The sequence below is a fragment of the Carassius gibelio genome, chromosome A17 (genome assembly GCF_023724105.1).
Source record: "Carassius gibelio isolate Cgi1373 ecotype wild population from Czech Republic chromosome A17, carGib1.2-hapl.c, whole genome shotgun sequence".
Lineage (NCBI taxonomy): Eukaryota > Metazoa > Chordata > Actinopteri > Cypriniformes > Cyprinidae > Carassius > Carassius gibelio.
This window is the reverse complement of record NC_068387.1, coordinates 4,575,295-4,598,297: the sequence shown is the minus strand read 5'-3', so window position 1 is coordinate 4,598,297 and position 23,003 is coordinate 4,575,295. Positions and strand designations below refer to the sequence as shown.

General features: G+C 38.4%; 1 protein-coding gene across 2 annotated transcripts; it reads right to left on the bottom strand.

The window, feature by feature from the left end:
- Nucleotides 1-1,268: 1,268 nt before the first annotated feature.
- Nucleotides 1,269-22,750, bottom strand: angel1 (angel homolog 1 (Drosophila)). 2 transcript variants are annotated; one of them, XM_052530578.1, is made up of 10 exons: nucleotides 22,585-22,750; nucleotides 15,287-16,054; nucleotides 12,955-13,172; nucleotides 12,804-12,873; nucleotides 10,391-10,821; nucleotides 8,999-9,125; nucleotides 8,801-8,914; nucleotides 8,043-8,073; nucleotides 7,344-7,507; nucleotides 1,269-1,720 (listed from the first exon to the last, which is right to left on the bottom strand). In XM_052530578.1, the coding sequence occupies exons 1-10, from the start codon at nucleotides 22,646-22,648 to the stop codon at nucleotides 1,578-1,580; spliced, it is 2,130 nt and encodes a 709-aa protein (XP_052386538.1). In that variant the 5' UTR covers nucleotides 22,649-22,750; the 3' UTR covers nucleotides 1,269-1,577. The 2 variants fall into 2 exon arrangements, with proteins under 2 accessions (XP_052386538.1, XP_052386539.1); XM_052530579.1 differs by having other exon boundaries at nucleotides 8,801-8,911.
- Between the last annotated feature and the right edge of the window lie 253 nt (nucleotides 22,751-23,003).

Below are 23,003 nucleotides of genomic sequence, written 5' to 3'. Positions count from 1 at the left end.
GGCCCTAAAAATCGGCAGCACATATCGGCCATCGGCTGAAGCCAGAAACTAAGCCTTTTTTTTGCACAGGCCTATCTAAAGGGTAAATGGTCCCACCTAGTGATCAACTGTAAAAAATAACAAATGTTACCTCTTCTCAACAGGGAAAACCACCAACAATCAAGAATCTCACACACACACAAACACTATAATTTGCTGTTATACTCCGTATAACTCCATATACAAGCCAGAAACTAAGCCTTTTTTTGCACAGGCCAATCTAAAGGGTTAATGGTCCCACCTAGTGATCAACTGTAAAAATATTTGTTTTACCTCTTCCCAAAAGGGAAAACCACAATCAAGAATGCATGATTATATGGTGTCATGGCTTTGCAATCAAAACATTTTGTTATAATGGAAGTCAATGGGGCAAAAACAGCCACCAACAACTAATTAGGGCGAAAAAATTTTAAATCTAATGCTGCACAAAAACTAACAATGCATCAAAGCCAATTTTGTTACTAATCTTTGACATGCCCAAGACTGTGATAAAAGGTAAAAAAAATATCCAGTCCACAAAATTTTATATTGTTTTTTTTCCCAAATCAGTGACATCATTTATGAACTTGGTAATTAAAAAGTTAAAATCTTCGAATTTTTTTAAACATTTGGTAGTTTTGATCAGGACTGAGGTTGATTAATAGAGTTATGCAAAAAAAAAAAGAAAAAAAATATTTATCTGTTACATTTTTACAGCAGTTTAATTTAGTGGATGTTTTCATCCACGAACAACTCGAAAGGGTAGTGAATTTGCCCACAGTGTACCGTTGAGTTTTTGAAAAAATTCAAAGCATTTTCCCAAAATATGGGTCAAAATAAGATTTGTCACCAAAAATCATTCCATTAGCTTAAACACAGAGAAAGTTGTGGCCAAAATAAGACTCAACTTTACCCCCTAGTGGATGAAAACGTCCCCAACAACCCACAAGGGTTAACAAATGGTGACTTCTGAATTTTACCATCAATGTTTTGTGCCCAGTAGCTGAAATCTGGTGGATATTTGCACACTTACGCTCTTCAGAGCACCGCTGATTCACTTTGACCTTCTCCAAACCTCTTTCACCGTTGAAAGCAGTTGCTTTTTCTTCATTCTCATTTATGTACCGATAAGTTTTTCAATAGAATGACCACAATATAAGATCATGTGATGTGGATGTACAAACCCAGTCATCTTGATTTTCTTCTTCTGTTCTTCTTGTGTGTTCAATCAGCAAAAACAACAGCAGCAGCACATTTAGGTATTTATTAAGCTCAGTTCAAAATATAAATTCAAACCCAAAACAAATAGAAAACTCTGTCATAAATGCGGGTAACTGCAATCTGATTATCAGAAACATCAACCATAAACAGTGCATACTATTTCCTCGCATCAAACGTCATGCTGGAGAATATTTCACACGCACAAACACGCGTTCTGTTATTGAACGGAAAACTAAATACTTATCTGACCCAATTTTTTTTTTTTTTTTTTACAATTCAATTATAATGCCATGAAAATGATAAAGACGAGCAGTCCTTACATTCGTCAAAAGTTGGGGTCAGACAGGAGGAAGCTGGAGCTTGACGATCAGACTGAGATGATCAGAGGGAAAGGCTTCGTTAGGAAGTCCTCGCAGAGACCAGAGATCAGCCTCTGACAGCAGAGACAGACGACCCAGCAGCTTCAGTCCTGCAGCGCTCTCTGTCAACACACAGAAGCACGTCACTCAACAGAATCAGATCTGATGCATCAGACTTTCATGACTCAGACAATCTGATACAGTGAGAATATGGAGCAAAACATCAGCTCAGTTTTATTCAGAGACTCAAATTGAGTAAAAATACGCAGTAAGAAGAAATGATCATGCTTGTAAATAATGAGAGGTTTATAACAGTAGAACAGATACTGATATAAACTGATGTACAGTATATTTGAGTCTGTGCGCTATATCTGCAGTAATGTGTGTCAGTAAGATGAGATCAGTAAATGATCCGCACATATACAGGTAACACAGTGATTGAGAGCTGAAGAAATAAAGGCTCCTCAGAAGATGTGAGATGTTCCAGAAGATCATATGTTTTAAAATCCATTTCAACATCAACACAAATACATGAAACACAAAACTTTTATTTTTCACCTTAATTAAAACAATTTCTGGTAACACTTCACACTCAGGATTACATTATTAATACAACTGGTTGTGCTTTTTGGATAGGGGTGCGCCATTTAGGGGCAGACTGGGACCAAAAGGGGGCCCTGGACCTTCTGGCCCACAGCAGCCCACCACATCGCAACGCAAACGCTCCTGTTTTGATGTTATTTATTAATTGAATATTTAAGTAAACAGTTTGGGGATTTTTGTAAAAAAAAACTGGTTTGTAAAAAACTGGTTTGTAAAAAAAAACAGTGAACTGGTTTGTAAAAAAAAAAAAAGAAAAGAAAAAAAAGAACAACAGCTGTTCATTTAGCGACTCCTAGTGAGCTATACATGCTCATCAAGACACAAACATTATTCTAGAACTCACACTTTGCATTCAGTTATCAGGTCCATACAAATCATGCATGAAATTGAAGTTTATAAACTCAAACGATAGCTTTATGTGCTTTACAGATGAACTTGAAGTCTTTATTCATTCGAGATGTTCAATAATAGATAATCTTTGGCAAGTTCATGATCCGATTAGTGAACCGATGATTCTTTTGAGCCAATCTTTTAAAATAATTATTTATTTTGTTTAACGAAACCAGTGTGGAAACCAGTATTTCACAAACTGGATAGATCTGAGGTGCAGGGCTCGTAAAATCACTAGCCCCACGTCCCGAGGCTATTGTGTTTTCCAGTCCGATGGGCTATCGTGAATAGTGATATAAAATTCCTAACTTGATTCGCGTTGTTCCCTCGCTTGAAGGGGTGAAACGAATCGTAGCTGATCGTCTGCACTCGTTTCTAAATATTGCTGATTCAAGCGTTTTAAACAATTCACGCGCGTTGAGCTTGCGCTCACTCATTCAAAGCACACGCTGCAAGCAGCATTTCAGACAATGCGCGTACAGATAATGAATTCATCTTTCGCGTTTCGTAGCTTCTGAATGAACACATACACACAATTATATCAAAATAATTGTCTCTGCAAGTATTCTCGTAAACACAGTCAGTTATGCATTAAGTGAACGTATACAGTGGCCTGCTGCTTAGAGAAATTCGCTGTACCGGATAAATCTGTCTCTCTCTCTGTTTTTTAGACAACGTGATAGGTGGCGTGTTTCAAGATACGCAATGGAGTAGACCAAACTAAACAGGGAGGGAGGGCAAGCCGGCTTTGGTTGCAATACTCTTATTGCATATGTTGCACTTTGCTGACTCGGCATCCACTTTTATAAAGTGTAGCCACACTTTAGACCTTTTGACATTGTAAAACGAAAACGTTTTGAGAAAAAACAACTACACTTGTGTTGTGTGACTACGAGTATCTTCAAAAATCCTCCCCGTCAAGTCACGTGGTGGTCGACAGCCATTCACGGCGAATTTAGGTCCTTACATGCACGTATGCTACAAGCTCACACAGACACAGCCGCTTGGCAAAAAAAAAAACACGGCCGCTTGGTTTTTGGAACCGAAATTTGGCACCGAAAGATAAATAATTTTTCGATACTCATAGTATCGAAGTTTTTCGTTCGATACCATAAAGGTATCGAAGTTCGGTACCCGGCCCTAGTGCCACTGCAGGGAGCTCGTATGGGTTGATATTTTGGATGCCTGAGAGCTTCTCCAAATACCACTGTTTTGCACTTGGTGTGAGCTTGATCCTGTAAGGTCCCCTTTCTTTCGCCTTATCTTTTTGCATTGCTTTACTTTCTTCCTTTTTCTTTCTCGTATTCGTAGATCTGTCTCTGTTCCGCCGACAAAATAAACTCTCAATAGAAAATTCCAAACATATGAACATGATTAGAAATTAGAAATGGTTTTTATTTTCTGCGATGCGTGGCAGGCACACATACAAAATATGACAGTGATCATTTTAGGTAATGATTATGTGCTTTATTCAGTGTTAAAAGTGTGAGTTTGAATATTATTTTGCGTGATCTTTATAGCTATAGTAAAAGCAACAATAAATATTTTCCCTCAGATCTTGAAATTAAATTATTGCTTAAACAAACTCGCACTAAAATTGTGAACTCACTGCGAACTAACATCCATAACAAAGCTGGTAACTCATCGCTCACTCAAAACTGTTCAGTCCATTCAAATATGAATCATCTACTTTACTCCACATTACTTCAATGTTTGTACTGACACATTGTACATCTACACTAGACACGACAAAGCATTGCGAACCATTTCAACGTTCTGTCAGCACGTCATAAATAGAAAGATTCAGCAGTTTTCTGTCGCGGATTTGTCGCTCCGCTCTGCTCCACATCGAGTGTAGACAGCATCACTGATTATAATAAGTTGTATTTTGTAGAGTCGCACTGCACCGCTCGTATCCAGTTTGGACACAATCTAAGGTAATGTCGCTTTCTAATGCTGTGTTTTAAATTTTATGCCACTTTATTTGAAATTAGCATGGGCCAAACATTTTTCTCTGGCAGGCCGGATGTGGCCCACAGGCCGTCTTATTGAGGACCCCTGCTCTAAACTATCAATCAGAGACAGAAGACACGCGATACTGTGTAGAGATGGACCAGCGAAACAGAGCATATATATGGATATATGCATTCCTACCAGGACTTATTTAACATTAAAAAATGATAAGCCATGGTTTACATCTAAACTCGGACACCTTTGTCAGGCCAAAGAGGATGCCCACAGAAATGGGGACTGAGTGTTGTACAATCCGGCCAGGAACACACTGAACAAAGAGATCAGAGCGGCTAAAAAGACCTACGCTAAAAAGTTGGAAGACCAGTTTACTTCCAATGACTCAACTTCAGTGTGGAGAAGACTGAGAGTCATCTCTAACTACAAGACACTATCCCCTTGCACTGAGGCTAATCAACGACTTGCTGATGACCTGAATGAGTTTTATTGTAGATGTGAAACCCCCAACACCCATTCTGACCATCTCCCCACACAACCATTAACACCTCCTGCAATCCCCCTTTCCATACCTCCTGCTCTTCAAATCTGTGAAGATGATGTGCGCCAGTTCTTCAAGAAGAACAGAATAAGAAAAGCACCAGGCCCAGATGGCATTACACCAGCCTGTCTGAAAATCTGTGCTGACCAGCTGGCCCCCATCTTTTCAAAGATCTTCAACAGATCCCTGGAGTTGTGTGAAGTGCCTTCCTGCTTCAAACGCTGCACCATAATCCCCATTCCAAAGAAACCCAAAACGACTACAGACCTGTGGCTCTAATGTCTGTCATCATGAATTCGTTTGAAAAACTGGTTCTGGTTTACCTGAAGGGCTTTACCCTTACTGGACCCCCTGCAGTTTGCTTACCGAGCAGACAGGTCCGTGGATGATGCAATTAACATGGGATTGCACTTCATCCTGCAACATCTGGACAAAACAGGGACTTATTTGAGGATCCTGTTTGTGGATTTTAGTACGGCTTTTAACACCATCATCCCAACAGCCCTCCAGACCACCGCTCCACCAACGCTGGTGCCCCTCAGGGATGTGTTCTCTCACCTCTGCTCTTCTCCCTGTACACCAACGACTGCACTTCTAAAGACCCCTCTGTCAAGCTCCTAAAGTTTGCAGACAACACCACACTCATCGGCCTCATTCAGGACTGTGATCAGTCTGCTTACAGACAAGAGGTTGAGCAGCTGGCTGTCTGGTGCAGTCTTAACAACCTGGAGCTGAACACGCTCAAAACAGTGGAGATGACCATGGACTTTAGGAGAAACCCCCCTGCACTTTCCCCACTCTCCATCTTGAACAGCACTGTGGAGTGGAGTCATTCAGATTCCTGGGAACCACCATCTCTCAGGACCTGAAGTGGGGCAATCACATTGACTCCATTGTGAAAAAGGCCCAACAAAGGTTGTACTTCCTTCACCAGCAGAGGAAGCTTAACCTGCCACAGGAGCTGCTGAAACAGTTCTACTCAGCCATCATTGAGTCTGTACTGTGTACTTCAATAACTGTCTGGTTTGGTTCAGCTACAAAATCAGAAGACAACAGAGAACTGTTCGGAGAGCTGAAAGGATTATTGGTGCTCCCCTGCCCACCCTTCAAGAACTGAATACATTCAGAGTGAGGAAAAAGGATAAAAAAAATCACTCTGGATCCCTCACATCCAAGTTACCCCATCTTTGAACTTTTGCCATTGGGCCGGCGCCTCAGAGCTGCAAATACCAGGACAGTCAGGCACAAGAACAGTTTCTTCCCCCAGGCAATCTACCTCATGAACAGTTAAATGTTCCTCACTTATGCTTATGCAATAAAAATGTGCAATATCCTCGTATTTATTTGTTACCCCTCCATCCTAGTACATCCCTGCATCTAACTCAATCCTAATCCATTATCATTTATAGAACAATTGTTTATACACTTATTTATTTTCCTAATATTTTATTTTGTTTTTTGTGTCTGTGTGTTGTTGTCTGTTTACTGGAAGCCTATGTCACTAAAACAAATTCCTTGTATGCGCAAGCATACTTGGCAATAAAGCGCTTTCTGATTCTGATTTCTGATTCTCTGGCGGGCCAGATGTGGCCCACAGGCCGTCTATTGAGGACTCCTGCTCTAAACTATCAATCAGAGACAGAAGACACGAGGAGACTGCGTGTGAAACAGGTTTAACAGCAGAGTAATAATCATGTTCATCATTCATAGCCTTAGAAAAGTGCTTTATGCTATATTTGTTCGCTAGATAACAGTCTTTAATGATTTAAATAGCAAACGTGTAAACGATAATTAAATAACAATGAAATAGATAATGTAAGAATAACAATGTTTGGTTCAGTGATATTTTAGTATCGAGATTATACTTTAACTTGGTAATTATTTTAAATGTGATTTTCTGTATTTTTTTTGCTTTCATGTTCATTTTAACAGTATTTTTGTATTTGTATTATTTTCTGTTGTTTATAAATTGTCTATAAAATGTTTAAATGTCTATAAAATACAATACCTTGTAGTTTCCGTAATTTTTCAGTTATTTTAGTACATAAACTTGAAAATGATACATTTTGCCTTTATTATTTTTATATTTGTACTTTACTATAATAATGATGGTTTTATTTGATAATGAAGATGAGACCAGCACTCCAGAGATATTTGCAGCATTAAAAGCAAGCTGATGTTCCTGGGCTCATGTGAAGTGAGATAACAGCTGGATCAGATTCACTGGCAGCTCAGCACATCACCTTCAGCTGCAGCAGAGCCGGTCCTGCGGGTGGAGAAGAAGATGTAGTCCACCATCGCTCCTCCCTCAGAGTTCAGAGTGCTGACCACAGCCGTCTGCGTGTCAGGCTGGACGTGACTGTAAGCAGACCTCAGGCTCAGCTCGTGATGTAACGTGCGTCGGAACCTGCCAAACACCAGATCTGATGTGAGGAACCTCATGTGACCGCTGCAGGACACTCATGTTTCTCCACAGAGATTAATCAAACCAAGTAGCAACCAGATGAAAAAAACTACTTGATAAAGTATTTGAAATAACAGAAGGCAACCTAGACAGCAACATAGTGTTGCCACATCTGGCCCGCATGGATTTCATGCGGGGCCAGATGTGGGCTGGATCTGGGCCGAAACTGCTTGCTGTCTGGGAACATTACAAGACTATTTACTTCAATCCCCTGAACCACTTCAAATGCACTGACTAACTGAATCAAAAATGATGGTACAAAAGAAAATTACTCTTAGACTTCTGATTAAACGTATATATATATATATATATATATATATATATATATATATAAAAAAAAGATATATTTTATAGTGAGTTTACTGCAAGATATTCAATTATAAACATAATGGACTTCATCACATCATTCAGTCTGGTTCTCTGCTCGATGCATCAGGATTACAGTTAGTGTAGTTCGTCAATGCATCAGCTAACTCACCTTGGGCCAAACATGTCCATGTCTTCTGGGTCTGTAAAAACAAGAGTATATTTCAGGAAGCACACACGACTGCAAACATCTCAGACACATGCAGACGTTGGTGTGAAGCACTGGGCTGCACCAGCCATCTGCAAGTTATTAAACTGAAAAGTAAAAGCCACACTAAAGGCTTAGTAACTACTAGTCAGTTAGTTTTTAACTAACTCTGTACTTGTTGCACCACTGTTCTCTTTTCTCAACAGAATGCAGCTAGAAGGTCGTAAGTTCTGTGTAAAGTAAAGCATATTCATATAATATGATCTTTACCTTCAATGAAAGGATTCGTTGTTGGGTGATGAGAGATAAAATACATGTTTATGGTGTTCATAATGTTTGTGAACATTCGGTTTTATTTAATGGTATTATTTCTGAAAGTAATGATAAAATATGTCCGATATACGACTCATCTGTTTCCGTTTTCTCTCAGCAATGTTTGACCGGCCAGTAGCAGAAATCTAGCCACTATGTTAATACTGTCTAAACAACTAATTAGACCAACTAACAGTTAACCAGGGGTTAATGAGTCTGATTTTTTTAACTCAAATTAGTCCAGTCAAAACATGGCATACACACATTAAGTTTCAGCTAAGGTTAAAGGTGCAATGCTCAAATAGTTAGTAGTGTGTAAATTGTAATGCAGTGCCAGGTTACTTTAAAACTAGGCTAGGCTTAACTCTTGCCCAGCTGGTGCACCAGACATGAGGAGAGTAGTCTATCACCTGGTGTTCTGTCAGTGACTCCTCGTATGAGCTCCAGATCAGCGGGACGCACACAAGCCGCCGGACTGTATCTCAGCTGACACAGAAACTCAGCACTGTACTGCCGTTTATCTGCTGGAAACATACAGCTATGAGCTAAACTTAACACATGCATGCTGGGAATCCAATTCAAGGGGTGAAATGTGAGCTGGCGCTGACCTGACGCTGCGCTCTGTGTGTCAGACCTGTACTGACAGTCGTCACTGATGCCGAGGCTGCTGGGCCACAAGGGGGCGAAAAGCCTCGTGTGATGGACTTTATACGACAAATCCACCTGACCTGAAACCTGCAAGAGCACACACTCCATTCACAACACAGTCCAATCACACACACATTTGAAGTACATAACAGTTATTACATCAACAGAGTTTTGTTCGCTGGAAAACAAAGAATGGCTTTTATTTAAAAAAAAAATAATGTATATTCCAGTGAATGAGAATCACTACATCTCATTTGATTTATTTCAGTTTTTATCAGGATCTTGATGAGTGTAAAAACAGATTCACATTATGAAGCACTTAAGTTCAATACTAAAGACTCAAAACAGTCACACTAATTCTACAAAGCGTTGCTTCAGAGGACTTGGCATAAACGACATATGGATTGTCACTTTTTTGGAGCTTGTAAGTTTTGGACCCTGTGTCGACTTTATAATGTGGACAAAAATAGCTGAAAGAATCTGAATGTCTTTTGTTGTGCAATGCTCTATATTTATGTACTGATCTCAGCCATATAAGTAAAGCTGAATCACTAATGGATAACACATTTCTACCATCACACAGTACAGTATGGCATCTTACTGTCTGATGTCATTTATCAGTGATGTTCAGGTGATGTGCTACAGACAACAGCGGGAAGAACTGAAAGGTAATTATCAAATAAAATGACAAAGAAATCATGTATAGTTAGAATAGCAAAATAAATAGACTGATCGACACTAATAACACTAACATATTTTTGACAACTTCTTAGAACAAAACCAATATTTAAAACTCTTAATACAAAAACACTAGATATTCAAATCTCTCAACAGAACAAAACCGATCAATAGTTAAATATCGTAATAAAACAAAACAAAACAACAGATAGTTAAATCTCTTAATACAACAAAAGAGACTAATATTTAAATCTCTTAGTAGAACAAAACAGACTGATATTTAAATCACATGATATAACAAAGCAACTAATATTTTAATCTTTTACTAGAACAAGCCTGGCCGATGTTTAAATCACTTAATATAACAAAAACAACTGATATTTAAATCTCATAACGGAAAAAAAACGATGTTTACATGTTTCTATACAAATAGACTAGACTTGTCCAACATTCCTATTCAGTCTACAGAGTATATGCCGCTAATATTGATAAATTAAATGTTTTATATTGATAATAAATTAGATGTTTCATATTGGTAAATTAATTGTCTGATTTCCAGAATACTGTTAGTTCATTCTGATGAACAAAGTAGTGACTGTGTTGGGTTTTCAGTATGTAAATGTAGGACCGCTGTTTGTCCTGCTGTCGTATAAGACTGTAACCGGGTCACTCACCATCCAGGCAGGTAACCCGTGGTAGTACAGCTGTCCGGTGGTGATAAAATTCCACAGAGGACTGTTAGGTAAAGTGTTAAAGTCCCCACATAAAACCACCTCACAGTGTCTTCCTTCACTCTTGCATTTCTTGATCATGGTGTCGATCTCAGCGAACATGATGGCCAGCTGGGCGAGCTTCACGTCTCCTCTCCTGGGGTTGAACAGTAGGTGTGTGTTGGCCACACATATGGGGCTGAACGCTTCATTCTGCCCTGCTGTTGGCTGAAGGAGCAGCACGATGCCCACGTTATCACGATCCAACAGCTCACAGTCTGATCTGCGAAACTCCAGCAGGCTGATGGAAAGCTGGGTAAAGCGATTGCTGCGATAACACACTGCACATCCGTCTGTTTTAGTGCCGGTGCGTCGTTTGTAGATGCAGGTGTAACCTAGGTAAAAAAAAAAAATAATCTATTAATAATTGTTATAAACAGGAAACAACATCTGAACACACCTGCAAATTCACAACTTGCCATGAGTCTGACTGATTTCAACATATAAACAAAGCTCTCAAATCTTATTTCCAGTCTTGCATGTTAAAACTTGCATTTGGATTTGATGACTTAACAAATACAAAATTAAAATTATGTCTGATTTGTTGTACCCTTTTCATACTGCATTTGAAAGCATGGAATGCAATTTATTACTAGGTTTACAATACAGGACACTAAATAAATTATACAAATACTACAGGTGCTGGTCATATAAATAGAATATCCTCAAAAAGTTGATTTATTATAATAATTCCATTAAAAAAGTTAAACTTGTATATTATATTCATTCAATACACACAGACTGATATATTTCAAGTTTATTTCTTTTAATTTTGATGATTATAACTGTAAACTAAGGAAAATCCCAAATTCAGTATCTCAGAAAATTAGAATATAACTTAAGACCAATACAAATAAAGGATTTTTTGAGATCTTGGCCAACTGAAAAGTATGAACATGAAAAGTATGAGCATGTACAGCACTCAATACTTAGTTGGGGCTCCTTCTGTCTGAATTACTGCAGCAATGCGGCGTAGCATGGAGTCGATCAGTCTGTGGCACTGCTCAGGTGTTATGAGAGCCCAGGTTGCTCTGATAGTGGCCTTCAGCTCTTCTGCATTTTTGGGTCTGGCATATTCCATCTTCCTCTTCACAATACCCCATAGATTTTCTATGGAGTTAAGGTCAGGTGAGTTTGCTGGCCAATTAATAACAGGGATAGCATGCTCCTTAAACCAGGTACTGGTAACTTTGGCACTGTGTGCAGGTGCTAAGTCCTGCTGGAAAATGAAATCTGCATCTCCATAAAGTTGGTCAGCAGCAGGAAGCATGAAGTGCTCTAAAACTTCCTGGTATACGTCTACGTTGACCTTTGACCTCAGAAAACACAGTGGACCAACACCAGCAGATGACAAGATACCACAAACCATCACTGACTGAGGAAACTTTACACTGGACCTCAAGCAACGTGGATTGTGTGCCTCTCCTCTCTTCCTCCAGACTCTGGGACCCTTGGTTCTTGAAGCACTGACTCCAGCTGCAGTCCACTCTTTGTGAATCTCCCCCACGTTTTTGAATGGGTTTTGTTTCACAATCCTCTCCAGGGTGCGGTTATCTCTATTGCTTGTGCACTTTTTTCTACCACATATTTTCCTTCCCTTCACCTCTCTATTAATGTGCTTGGACACAGAGCTCTGTGAACAGCCAGCCTCTTTTGCAATGACCTTTTGTGTCTTGCCCTCCTTGTGCAAGGTGTCAATGGTCATCTTTTGGACAACTTTCAATTCAGCAGTCTTCCCCATGATTGTGTAGCCTACAGAACTAGACTGAGAGACTATTTAAAGGCTTTGCAGGTGTTTTGAGTTAATTAGCTGATTAGAGTGTGGCACCAGGTGTCTTCAATATTGAACCTTTTCACAATATTCTTATTTTCTGAGATACTGAATTTGGGATTTTCCTTAATTGTCAGTTATAATCATCAAAATTAAAAGAAATAAATATTTGAAATATACATCTGTGTGAACATGAATGAATATAATATACAAGTTTCATTTTTTTAATGGATTTAGTGAAATAAATCAACATTTTGATGATATTCTAATTATATGACCAGCACCTGTATAAGCATATCCAACTTTATCTGCATACATAAAGTACACTTATTTGAAGCAATATATATTATACAGCAAATCTCAACTGCTTGATTGCTTGTATCCTTCCTCACAAAATGTGAACTATATTATCACCCACTTTGACTTGATGTGTCTTTATCTAGCATTGGGTCATTTTTTTATTTTTTTAAGTGCGCTCATATCAGTAGCAGGTTCATCACATGTTCCCAGAATAATACTGGCAGCTGTTTATGCTCTGTTCCTCACCCATGTCAGTCAGGACAGGATAGATCTGCTCTAGGAAGTGATCTTCTTGCACTTCCTGAAGACAAATAATCTGTACAAAAGAGGAAATAATGATATTGCTAAGAATCAACAGAAGTTATAATTCTATCTTTTGGGTTGGACATCGCCTTACGTCAGGTTCCCAGATCTGGAGCTCCTTCAGGATGCTCCGGAGCCGCTGGTCCCACACTAACACTTCCTCTGGACAGTGTGTGTACAGCTGTGGATTCGCTTCTAGCAGATCCTGAGCCAGGATGTTGTAAGACATGATGCTGAAGTCAAACACAGCAGCTGTGTCTGCACAAGTGCTGGTGTGGGTCTCACTAAGGTCCTCCCACACCCGCCACATCACTTTGACATGGGAAAACAATTATATAACATAAGATGTAACTTAAATTACCAGTCAGACATTTATTCACATCTCATCTTTGAATACATTAAAGACACTTATACTATGAATAGTTATTACAATTTAAAATAACTGTTGCGTAGGATGACATACACTCGGGGTCACTGTTGGGAGCCCCAAACACTGATGCATTCAGAAAAGGCCAATGAAAGTTGGCAACTGGAATTTCTCATTCAACTTTGTTCTTTGGAGCTGAATCTTCAGGTCTCGTTTGCAGAAAAAGAAGCAGATTCCAGTTACGTCTCTCCACTGCAAACTTCAGCACAAACTTCAGCTCTGTCTCTCTCCCAACTGCAGAGTTAAGTCCGAGGAGTTCCCCAAGTGCTTCAGCTGTGATCTTGAGGAGGTTATTTCTGCAAATTTCTCTGAAAGAGCTATACAGTGGATAGCAACCAGGAAAACAGGGCCATCCCTGTACTGGGGATATCAACTGACTCGAGTTGTTGGTTGTAGTACTAGCCCTGAGGAGGTTTTGGCCATTTATCCAGGGCAAGCACGTGTGGATCTAGACTGACAACACAGCGACAGTAGCATATATAATTTGCCAGGGCATTTTTCTCTCATTGTCCACTGTGGAATACCCTGACCAAGGCCCTCCTTAGCATGGACGCAGTGGCACACAGCTGACCCTAGGGCAAGGGTTGGGCAATATGGCCAAACAAATTATCACAAGAAAAATTTTTATATCAGTCGATACTGATAATCATCACGATAAATTCCAAATCTGTATTTCTTAAAAAAGTTTAAAGGCAGATTTTTTACTTCCAGGTGAAAGCTATAGAAACCCTTAAACTGTGGTTTTAAACTTCTCTTTATGGCCAGAGCATGACAAATACTTCACATTTTTTAATTCTTACATTATTCCAGATATTTTTCAAAATTAACAAAATGAATACCTTAATAGAAACATGACATATGAGTGATTTTGTTTCAAATCATAAAACAGGTTTGTGTTGCCTGACTTTGACGACGTGTATCCTCAGCACTTTTCGCAGTGCAGGCTGAAGTATTAATATGATTTTTTTTTTTTTGTTTCAATAAGAAACGCACATTTGAATGTAGCTTGAGTTATCTAAAGGATATAGATATAAAATTGTTATTTATCAGAAAAATTCACATCTGTAAAAATTTTAACAACCCAATTTTTCTATGATGAAATGTAATAATTCTGACTATTTGAGTTTTACTAAAATTAAAAGATAAAATCCAGGATCAACACGGTTCATGTACTGCAGGGTAAGATTAAACAAATGTACATTTAACCAGTTTAATATGGAGAGGCACTGAAATGTAGAGCTTCATTTGTGTGTTGTTGATCTACATGAAGTGAGAACAGTTAGCTAACTAACTTTAACATAAGCTAGTTTCGCCGGAGATACCTTGCAGCACAATATGACATTAACAAATTTATACTTAATGAGCATATGAAGTAATGAGCGTATACGTTTTCGTCTTCATTGGGATTGGAGTTGAATGCTTAGGGACATATTGATCGGTCCTATTTGGGTTTAGGAAAAGGAATAAAGTAAGTTTATTGCCCACCCTCTCAGGATACCTGGAATCAGTGTTATAATTACCCAAGGCACATAGTTTTGCCATTTTTGTACCAAAAACACCAAACTGATGAAAGATTTGCATCTTCCAATGTTTCTCTATGGCGCTGAAACCTAAAGATGTCCAAGTTGTGCGCCCCATGCAGCTGATGCTCAAATGCCATTGGCTCATATGTGTTTGAGGGGAGGGGCTTATCGATAGGAATGAACAATTACAATAAAAAACAGATCATCTGCAATAAAATAAACACTTAAAAGTGTATTTTGTCTGTTTTTTTCTCACTAGTCTAAAATAAGACATGTTATAGGAGCAAAACAGACCAAAATCTTAAAATTGACCAGTGCATGAAAAACACTGGGTTTCCCTGCAGATTTTTAAAATTTCACAATTTATATGTAAAAACTAATTTCAATAATTGAAGCATAAACCATTTGATCAAAAGGACCAAACTTTTGTCAGGTATTTGTGCAGTGTATATTTTTGGTAAATCAAGGATTCGCACCTTCAATATTGTCCTGAAGAGCAGGATAGTAGCTGACGTCTGGAAACTGCACATAAGGGCAATAACACATCTGTGAGAGCCCGAGGCCTACAGGAAAATGCCAACCAATGGGCTCCACTGGTGTCTGGACCTGCTGAGAGTCTGCAAGCAAGGCTGCCAAATCAAACACTGGGCTGCCAAGGGCTTCATTCCCAGCGTCAGAATCAAACCCCAGGAAGATATCAGCGCTGGGATGAGTGAATCCATCTGACATCGATGAATCCACCTCACGGTCATCAAATACACCAAGCTGGTTGAATGCAGAGAGCATATTATCAATGTCTGAGTGTCTCTGAAACTCAATATTGGGAAACACAGACTCATTCTTCACAGGATCTCCATCGGTTGTTTCTTCTAGCACTGATTCTGAGAGGTTTATGTCACTGTGTGTCCTCTCTGACCACCGACACGCTCTCACACCAGTGTTTCCATCACTCACAGATGCCGCAGGAGCTTCCATCTGATTGACGTAATGCAGTGGTTTGTGCACATCTTTATGCATTTCCTCCTCGTCCAACTCCTCTGGTCTCTTTTTGAGCTCCAGTAGATCTCCCAGCACTCCGTGAGGACTCTCAGTGTCCGTGTGGTCTGGATCAGGACCGGTGGATGTTTTTACAGTGCTGTCCCACTGCAGTAACAGGCCTGTCTGCTGCTGTCCAGAAAGAGCACCACCACCATCCCAAACCTCTTTGCCATTAACGTACACAGATGGAGCCTTGTGCCACAATTCTGTGGAGAGACAAAATATAGAAGTCACAGATCTATTTGGAAAAATAAACATTTTCTGAATTTACTGGAACTCAAAAACTACAGTTACCACAAATAAATAAATAATAAAAAAAGTTGACTCCATCCCTAGTGCACTTCTGACACAAATACCAAACAAAGTCCATCCGAATACATACAATTTCCCCCTTTCATATGTGAGTTATTTAAAGGTGATATATTATGCCCCTCTGGTGTCCCCAGAATGTGTCTGTAAAAGTTTCAGCTAAAAATACCTCTCTGATCATTTATTACATCATCTTAAAAATGCATATTTTGAGTGGAAGCAGAAACGCTGCTTTTTGTGCCTTCTCTTTAAATGCAAAAAAGACTGCTGCTCCCTGCTCCCTTTTCCAAAATAGAGCTGCGTCATAACCTTCTAAAGACATCTGTTTTGGTTCTGATTATCATGTTTATCGCGCTGAGATCGTGTGTTTTAGACTAGGGATGCATCGATACAATACTCTGGATTGGTATCGGCTCCGATACTGGCATTTTCTGTGGATCGGGCATCGGTCAGACGAGACAGATCCAAATCTGATATTGTGCATATTAGGGGTGTCACGATTTCGATTTTAAATCGAAATCGATCGAAATTAAGTCCCAGTCTCAAACTTCGAATTAAAAAATGGAATCGTCGATGCTGCCATGCCCCCATGTTGTATGACGGCAAATCAATGACAAAAATAACCGAGCATTCAACTGATGCTGGCGCGCGCGCAATATGGCTTCCGCGAGAGGAAAACTGAATCGGATGCGAAGAAACGGGAGCACGCGAGCTCATTTCAAACTCCCGCGCACGCGTGACATGTTCTCTGCGCGCAAAAAAATCCCTCGCGCGCGCATGCTCATTCCCCACATCCTCGCGCTCGATCATCTCACCTCTGCTCGCGCGAACAATTTTATTTTTGTCAGTCGTGGGGCGGGGCTTGCTGTTTTAGTTGTTATCTCAAATGTCATTGGTTATTCCCCTTTTCCTAAAGTCAGTATTCGACGCCTGTTAGAAAATGAGTAATAATTAACTTGACTTGACCCATGACTTCATCAGTGGACCAGATACATGCAAGTAATAATTTCTTTTGCTTGTTTAATTTATTTTTGTCTTTAATGTAATTTAATGCATTGTTTATAGAGTAGATGTTTTGTAGATACTTGATTAACTGGAATTCTTCTGATTGCTAGTGATTGCAGTCTTGTAATAAGAGATACACATATTTTACACACTGTAATGATGAACACACACACACACACACACATACTGTACATACATACAAATATATATATATATATATATCTAAATGAATGACAGTGAAGTGTTTAACAAGTGTTTTATCTTTAATCTTTTAAATAGATACGTCGTAATATTTGAAGGTTAGTTTAGTCATTTGTTTTTTTTGTTTTTGTTTGTTTTGTTATGAACTTGAATGTCATCTTTTGTGAAGAAGACTGCACTTACAAAAGAGAAACTGGATGGCAGTTTATTTTAAGTTTTCAATTGACTAAAGATATAAGTTATTGTTACATTATGTTGTTAATAAAAGCTTTAAATTTGACAGTGTAATGTGGTACATTGTAGGGGTGGGCATGAATAATCGACGATCGATAATTGATCGTTAAGAATTTCTTCGATCACGTTAATTTGTTATAAATTAATCGAATGCATTTTTTTTTTTATCTAATGCCGGTTGCGTTGCGTAGTGGGAGTCTTGAAGCAATTAAATGAATTTCACTGTGTGGCAGCAATTAAATATTTTACCACCAGGGTGCAATATTTGACACCCTACTCGGTTATCTGTGATCTTCCGTTTTGATTTCAAAAGAATAATCATGAAGAGGTCACGGGACCATTTTGATTTAAAAAGTGAAATAGTTAACTGCAAACATTGCGATGAGGTGTATAAGTACAACACGGCCATAACTCAAATGATGTACCTGTGCATCCCGGCAATGTCAGTTCCCTCAGAGCGGGTGTTTTCAGCGGCTGGACTGACGGTCACCAGGTTGCGGTCGCATCTGACCCCAGATCATGTCAACACGCTTATATTTCTCAACAAAAATCCGTAGACTCGTGCAGAATTGTATGCTAGTTACTAAAGTTAGTTATTTTTCACGAGGCTTTAAGTAGCATAATTTGTTAAGTTAGCGTAATTGTTAGGAAGGCTAATATCTGGCCTTTTCCTCTGGCTTGGATAGTTTTGAGTTACATTTTGACAAAACCTGTCAGATCTAAGTATTATTATGTTTTTTTTGTTACTGTTTAACATGATTCTTTTATTATTATTATTATTATTATTATTTTGGAACAAATGAGGTCTCTGTTTAAGAACGCCGGCTCACAGCTGCAGGTTCCGCTGCTTTAGAGCACCACATATGTACGCGCATATATGTTCGGTTTGCCTGAACGTAGTTTAACTGTCTGCCACAAGTTGATCTTGTAAAAAAGGTCTCACCAAGGAAAAACACGCTGTATTTTTGTATTCACTGCATTTTTTTAATTATAAAAATCTAATAATTCATTATATTATAAAAATATGAATGATTAATCGATCATTGATCGTTAATTCTCCCGACAATCGACTAAGAAAATTTAAACGAATGCCCATCCCTAGTACATTGCAAACAAAGGTCAGATATTATATTACATAAAAGTCTAGTTTGAAAAATGACAATCTGTGCTTTAAAGAGAATAAATGTAAAAATCGAGAATCGAATCGAACCGTTACCTTAGAATCGAAAATGCAATCGAATCGAGGATTTGGAGAATCGTGACACCCCTAGTGCATATAACTATTCTGTGTTAATGTTGAGCTCCATAGTTCTATAGTTCAATGTGAGCTACAGATTAATATTGAAGTCATTAAATTCAAGTTCACATAAACTCTTCTCTCCGCTGTGGCTGTCTGTCATCCTCCATTCAGTGTTCAAACTGTGAGTCGTGTTTGGTTACTACAGTCAAAACCATCAAACTCTCTTCAAGAGCACACAGTAACTGAGGTTTAAAACAGTTCAAAGAAAAGGCTCAATAAAGTAACACACACATTTAATACACTATCAATATCTCTTCCCTTTGTACTAGTAATGTTTGGTTTGCGAACGATTTGTTCGATTTAACCGGTTCTTCTAAGTGAACCGATTGAACCAGTTCACCAAATCAGACTGAATCATTGAACTGGTTAGCGTCTCCAGTAAGCATTAATCCACAATTTACTTAAGTTATTCACTTTTTTAACATGGCTGGCACTCTGAGTTGAAACGAACCAATATCCCGGAGTAATTCATGTACTCAAACAGTACACTGACTGAACTGCAGTGAAGAGAGACCTGAAGATGAACATGAGCCGAGCAGCTTTCTCTGCGGACTCGGAGGACTTGTTTCAAGCTCAACATTCTGTGCTCGAGATCGTTTAGTATTATAATACTTTTCCCCGCAATTAAAGAGTATTAATAGTCTTTCTTGTTCTGTGCTATCTATCTATCATATGTTGCTGCCTTGATTACTGTGCTATACATTTAAAAGAAACATTTTATATTTCTATATAAATGTATATACATTTAACATCAATGTATTTTACAACAGTACAAAGAGCAATGTGTACATATTACCAGATTTTAGACTTATACACTTTTATTAGTAAATAAAATATTTCACTAGATTTTATAAAATTATTGTGCACCTGTGATTTTTCTAGAATCTAGAGTATCTTTTGCTGCTGAATTATCTACTAACCTAGTTTATAATAGTATTTTTGTAATAGATTATGAATTTTATATTTTTTCATTTGTTATTTTTCATTAAAATGAAATTGCGTATATGTAGATTGTGTTTAACACACAAAAGAGTGATGATCAGGTAAACACAGAAGTATAGAAATTCTACATTGATAAAAAAAAAAAAAAATGCACTGGTATTCGGTAGGGGTGCTCCGATCACAATCGGCCGATCGTTATGCGCATCTCGTCAGTAAAGCCGGTTCTCTAATCAGCGGTTAATTCCATCAGGTGCGTGATTTCACGTAGAGCAGCTGTTACTACACAGAGCCGTTGTTAACTGAGAAGATGCGCAAAAAAAACGCTGAAAATGAAGTGGATTTGCGCATCTTCTCTATTAACAGTGATTAATCGTGATCGGAGCACCCCTAGTATTCGGATTGGATCGGTATCGGCAGATACTCTAAATTTTCAGTATCAGATCACATCTCAAGCTGAAGGGATCAGCAGGGTTGTCTTGCCCTGGCAACCAAAAACACGCTCCTTTTGAGACATTTCTCGACGCTCTCGCTCTGATCAGTGAAGTCTGTTGTGCTCTCAGTGCTCTGCTATACGGGAGCACGCTCTTCCGGCAGAAGTGCCTCAGGACCCATATAAGGAAATTCCGCTCCATCTAACATCACACAGAGCCATACTCGAAAAAAACTTTCCGAAACTTGTGACAAACCGGAAGGAGTATTTTTGGAACAGAAATGTACGACTTCATTTTTGAAACTTTGTCCATGTTTAGCATGGGAATCCAACTCTTTAACAGTGTTAAAAACTCAGTATGCATGAAATAGCATTTCACCCCCCCCCCCCCCCTTTAAAATACACATTTCTGTTTTAATAAATGCTCATATTAAATCATAGCATAACACATGAGTAGGTAAAATAATCAGTGATACATTTGAGACCCCATAAAAATTTTGGTGGCAATGGCATTTCAAAAGGTCACATATGCGACCATTTTGGTCGCAGCGTAACTCCCTGATTATATCAGATCTGTTCATCAGGTCTTAAAGGGACAGTGGCATATAAATACTTAAAGGCCGTGTTGCAGGGTTAATTTTTCAACAAATTTGTGCAATTTGTTTGCTGGTAATAAACATTTAAACTATAATCCATTGTATTTTATGTTGTTGGGTATCACAAAACGGAATATAATACGAAAAGTAGGTACTATCTTACGGCGGTTTGCAACGATTCTCCTTTCCCCCACAATGCATTGCACTATGTCACCTTGGGGAGAGAATTTACCAAAGCCCACATTGAGAGTGACTAGAGAGACAAGTAGCAGACGAGAGTATTCAGATTATGGATAAATAGGCTGAGGCTACCTTTCCTTCACTTCTCCCCAATGTTACGCCATCACCGAATTGTGTAAAAAATATGTTAATACCAAAAACGTAAAAAACTTGTCTTTAAGACCATTTTTGAGACATTTTAAAAATGTTATACATATCTCCCTCACGTTACTTCACAGAGTGAGGAATAGCATTATAAAGTAGGCCTACATACTGTAATGTACTTTTCTGCAATGTAGTACAATAATTACATTTAGCTGGAATCACGTCTATACTTTTAAGCCTCCTGCCACTGTTTACATCCGTTCAAAATCATAACATTTAAGACACAAAAAACAATCTTAGCCACTGTTTGTGTTGTACGGAGAGAGCTGCAAGTTTACGGACTGCATTTTTTTATAATTTTTTTTTTTTTTTTTACAGAAATTATGTTTTTATTATATTTTTCATTATTGAGCTCACTTAAGTGACTGCATTTATTTCATGTTGTTAATTTATAGGGATTATTCTTTTTTTACATTTTTTTTTTTTTCAAAAAATAATTTATGTTCTGATTATTGTTGAGCTCCAGGTTTAGGCTCACTTAAGTGACTGCACTTAATAAAGAATAATTTTATTATTTATCCTGACATGTTTACTGTTCCAAAACGTTCTATATGTTTCTTTAAAATAAAATATATTGTGTAATATATATATATATATATATATATATATATATATATATATATATATATATATAAGCATATTTTTTTAGATGTACTTGCAATACCGTGATATTTTTCTCTAAGGTTATCATACAGCCCATGCCTAGATGAATTGTTGATTTTTAATTATTTCACTATTTATTCAATACAGTTTCTTTGGCCAAAACAATGATTTGATAAATGTGTATGTTTTCGTTAACACTTTTGCGGTTTCTTGATTTATTATTATAGTCTAATGGTGTTTAATGACAGGTTCCCAGAATCACTAGCCTATATGTTAAACTGAAATGTGAAATAAAACGGTTTCATTTATTATTATCGTTTTTTTTTTTTCTTTCTAACAGTAACGTTACCAGTGAGAATATTTCATGAGTTGTTGTTATTGTTAATACGATAATGCTGTGCATGGCTTCTGTCAATAAAGAACCGCTCGAAAACAAACCAACCTAAAATAATAAGTGTGACAACTAACCCCGGTCTGTCCCTACAGCGGTGTACAATACACTGTACCAGATTGGGATGTGAGGGAAATGAGCTGATTGTCTGGTTTGTCAGCATTAATGGATGACTGATCGCGAGGCCTGCAGAGCCGATCGATTGGTTACCGTCACCGATAATCAGCCGCACTTTACGGGACTCCGCGCAAACTCAGTCTGACAGCAGCTGCTGCGCTTTATTCGGCCTCAGACACACGTGCTGCACATCAACAAGCGACATAACAATGCTATAGTCTCACCTGAAACCCTGCCGAGGAGCCTCGAGAGCGGATACAGCGCATAAAACATCACACTCGCGATCATGATCACCGGACACCGCGAAACTACTTTATTCACTTCTCTGAAAGGGACGCGGCGTTCAGCGTGACGACACACACAGCGCCATGACGTCAAGCCCAACCGCCGCTGACCACTAGAACTGCTTAAAAAAAACACCAAAACCAACGTTACATGACGCAATGCCAACATAAACTCTTTTTCAAAAACGAAATAAAATAGCACCTAGATTTTTTTTTTGGAACTCTATTATTGATAATATTAATTAGAAGACTGTTTGGTTATCGTATTAATAATGTAGCTAAAGAAGTAGGCCTACAAGTGAGATTGCATTTAAGCCTGTTTTTATACAGTCTATGATTTAAGCGTACATTTTCTCAGT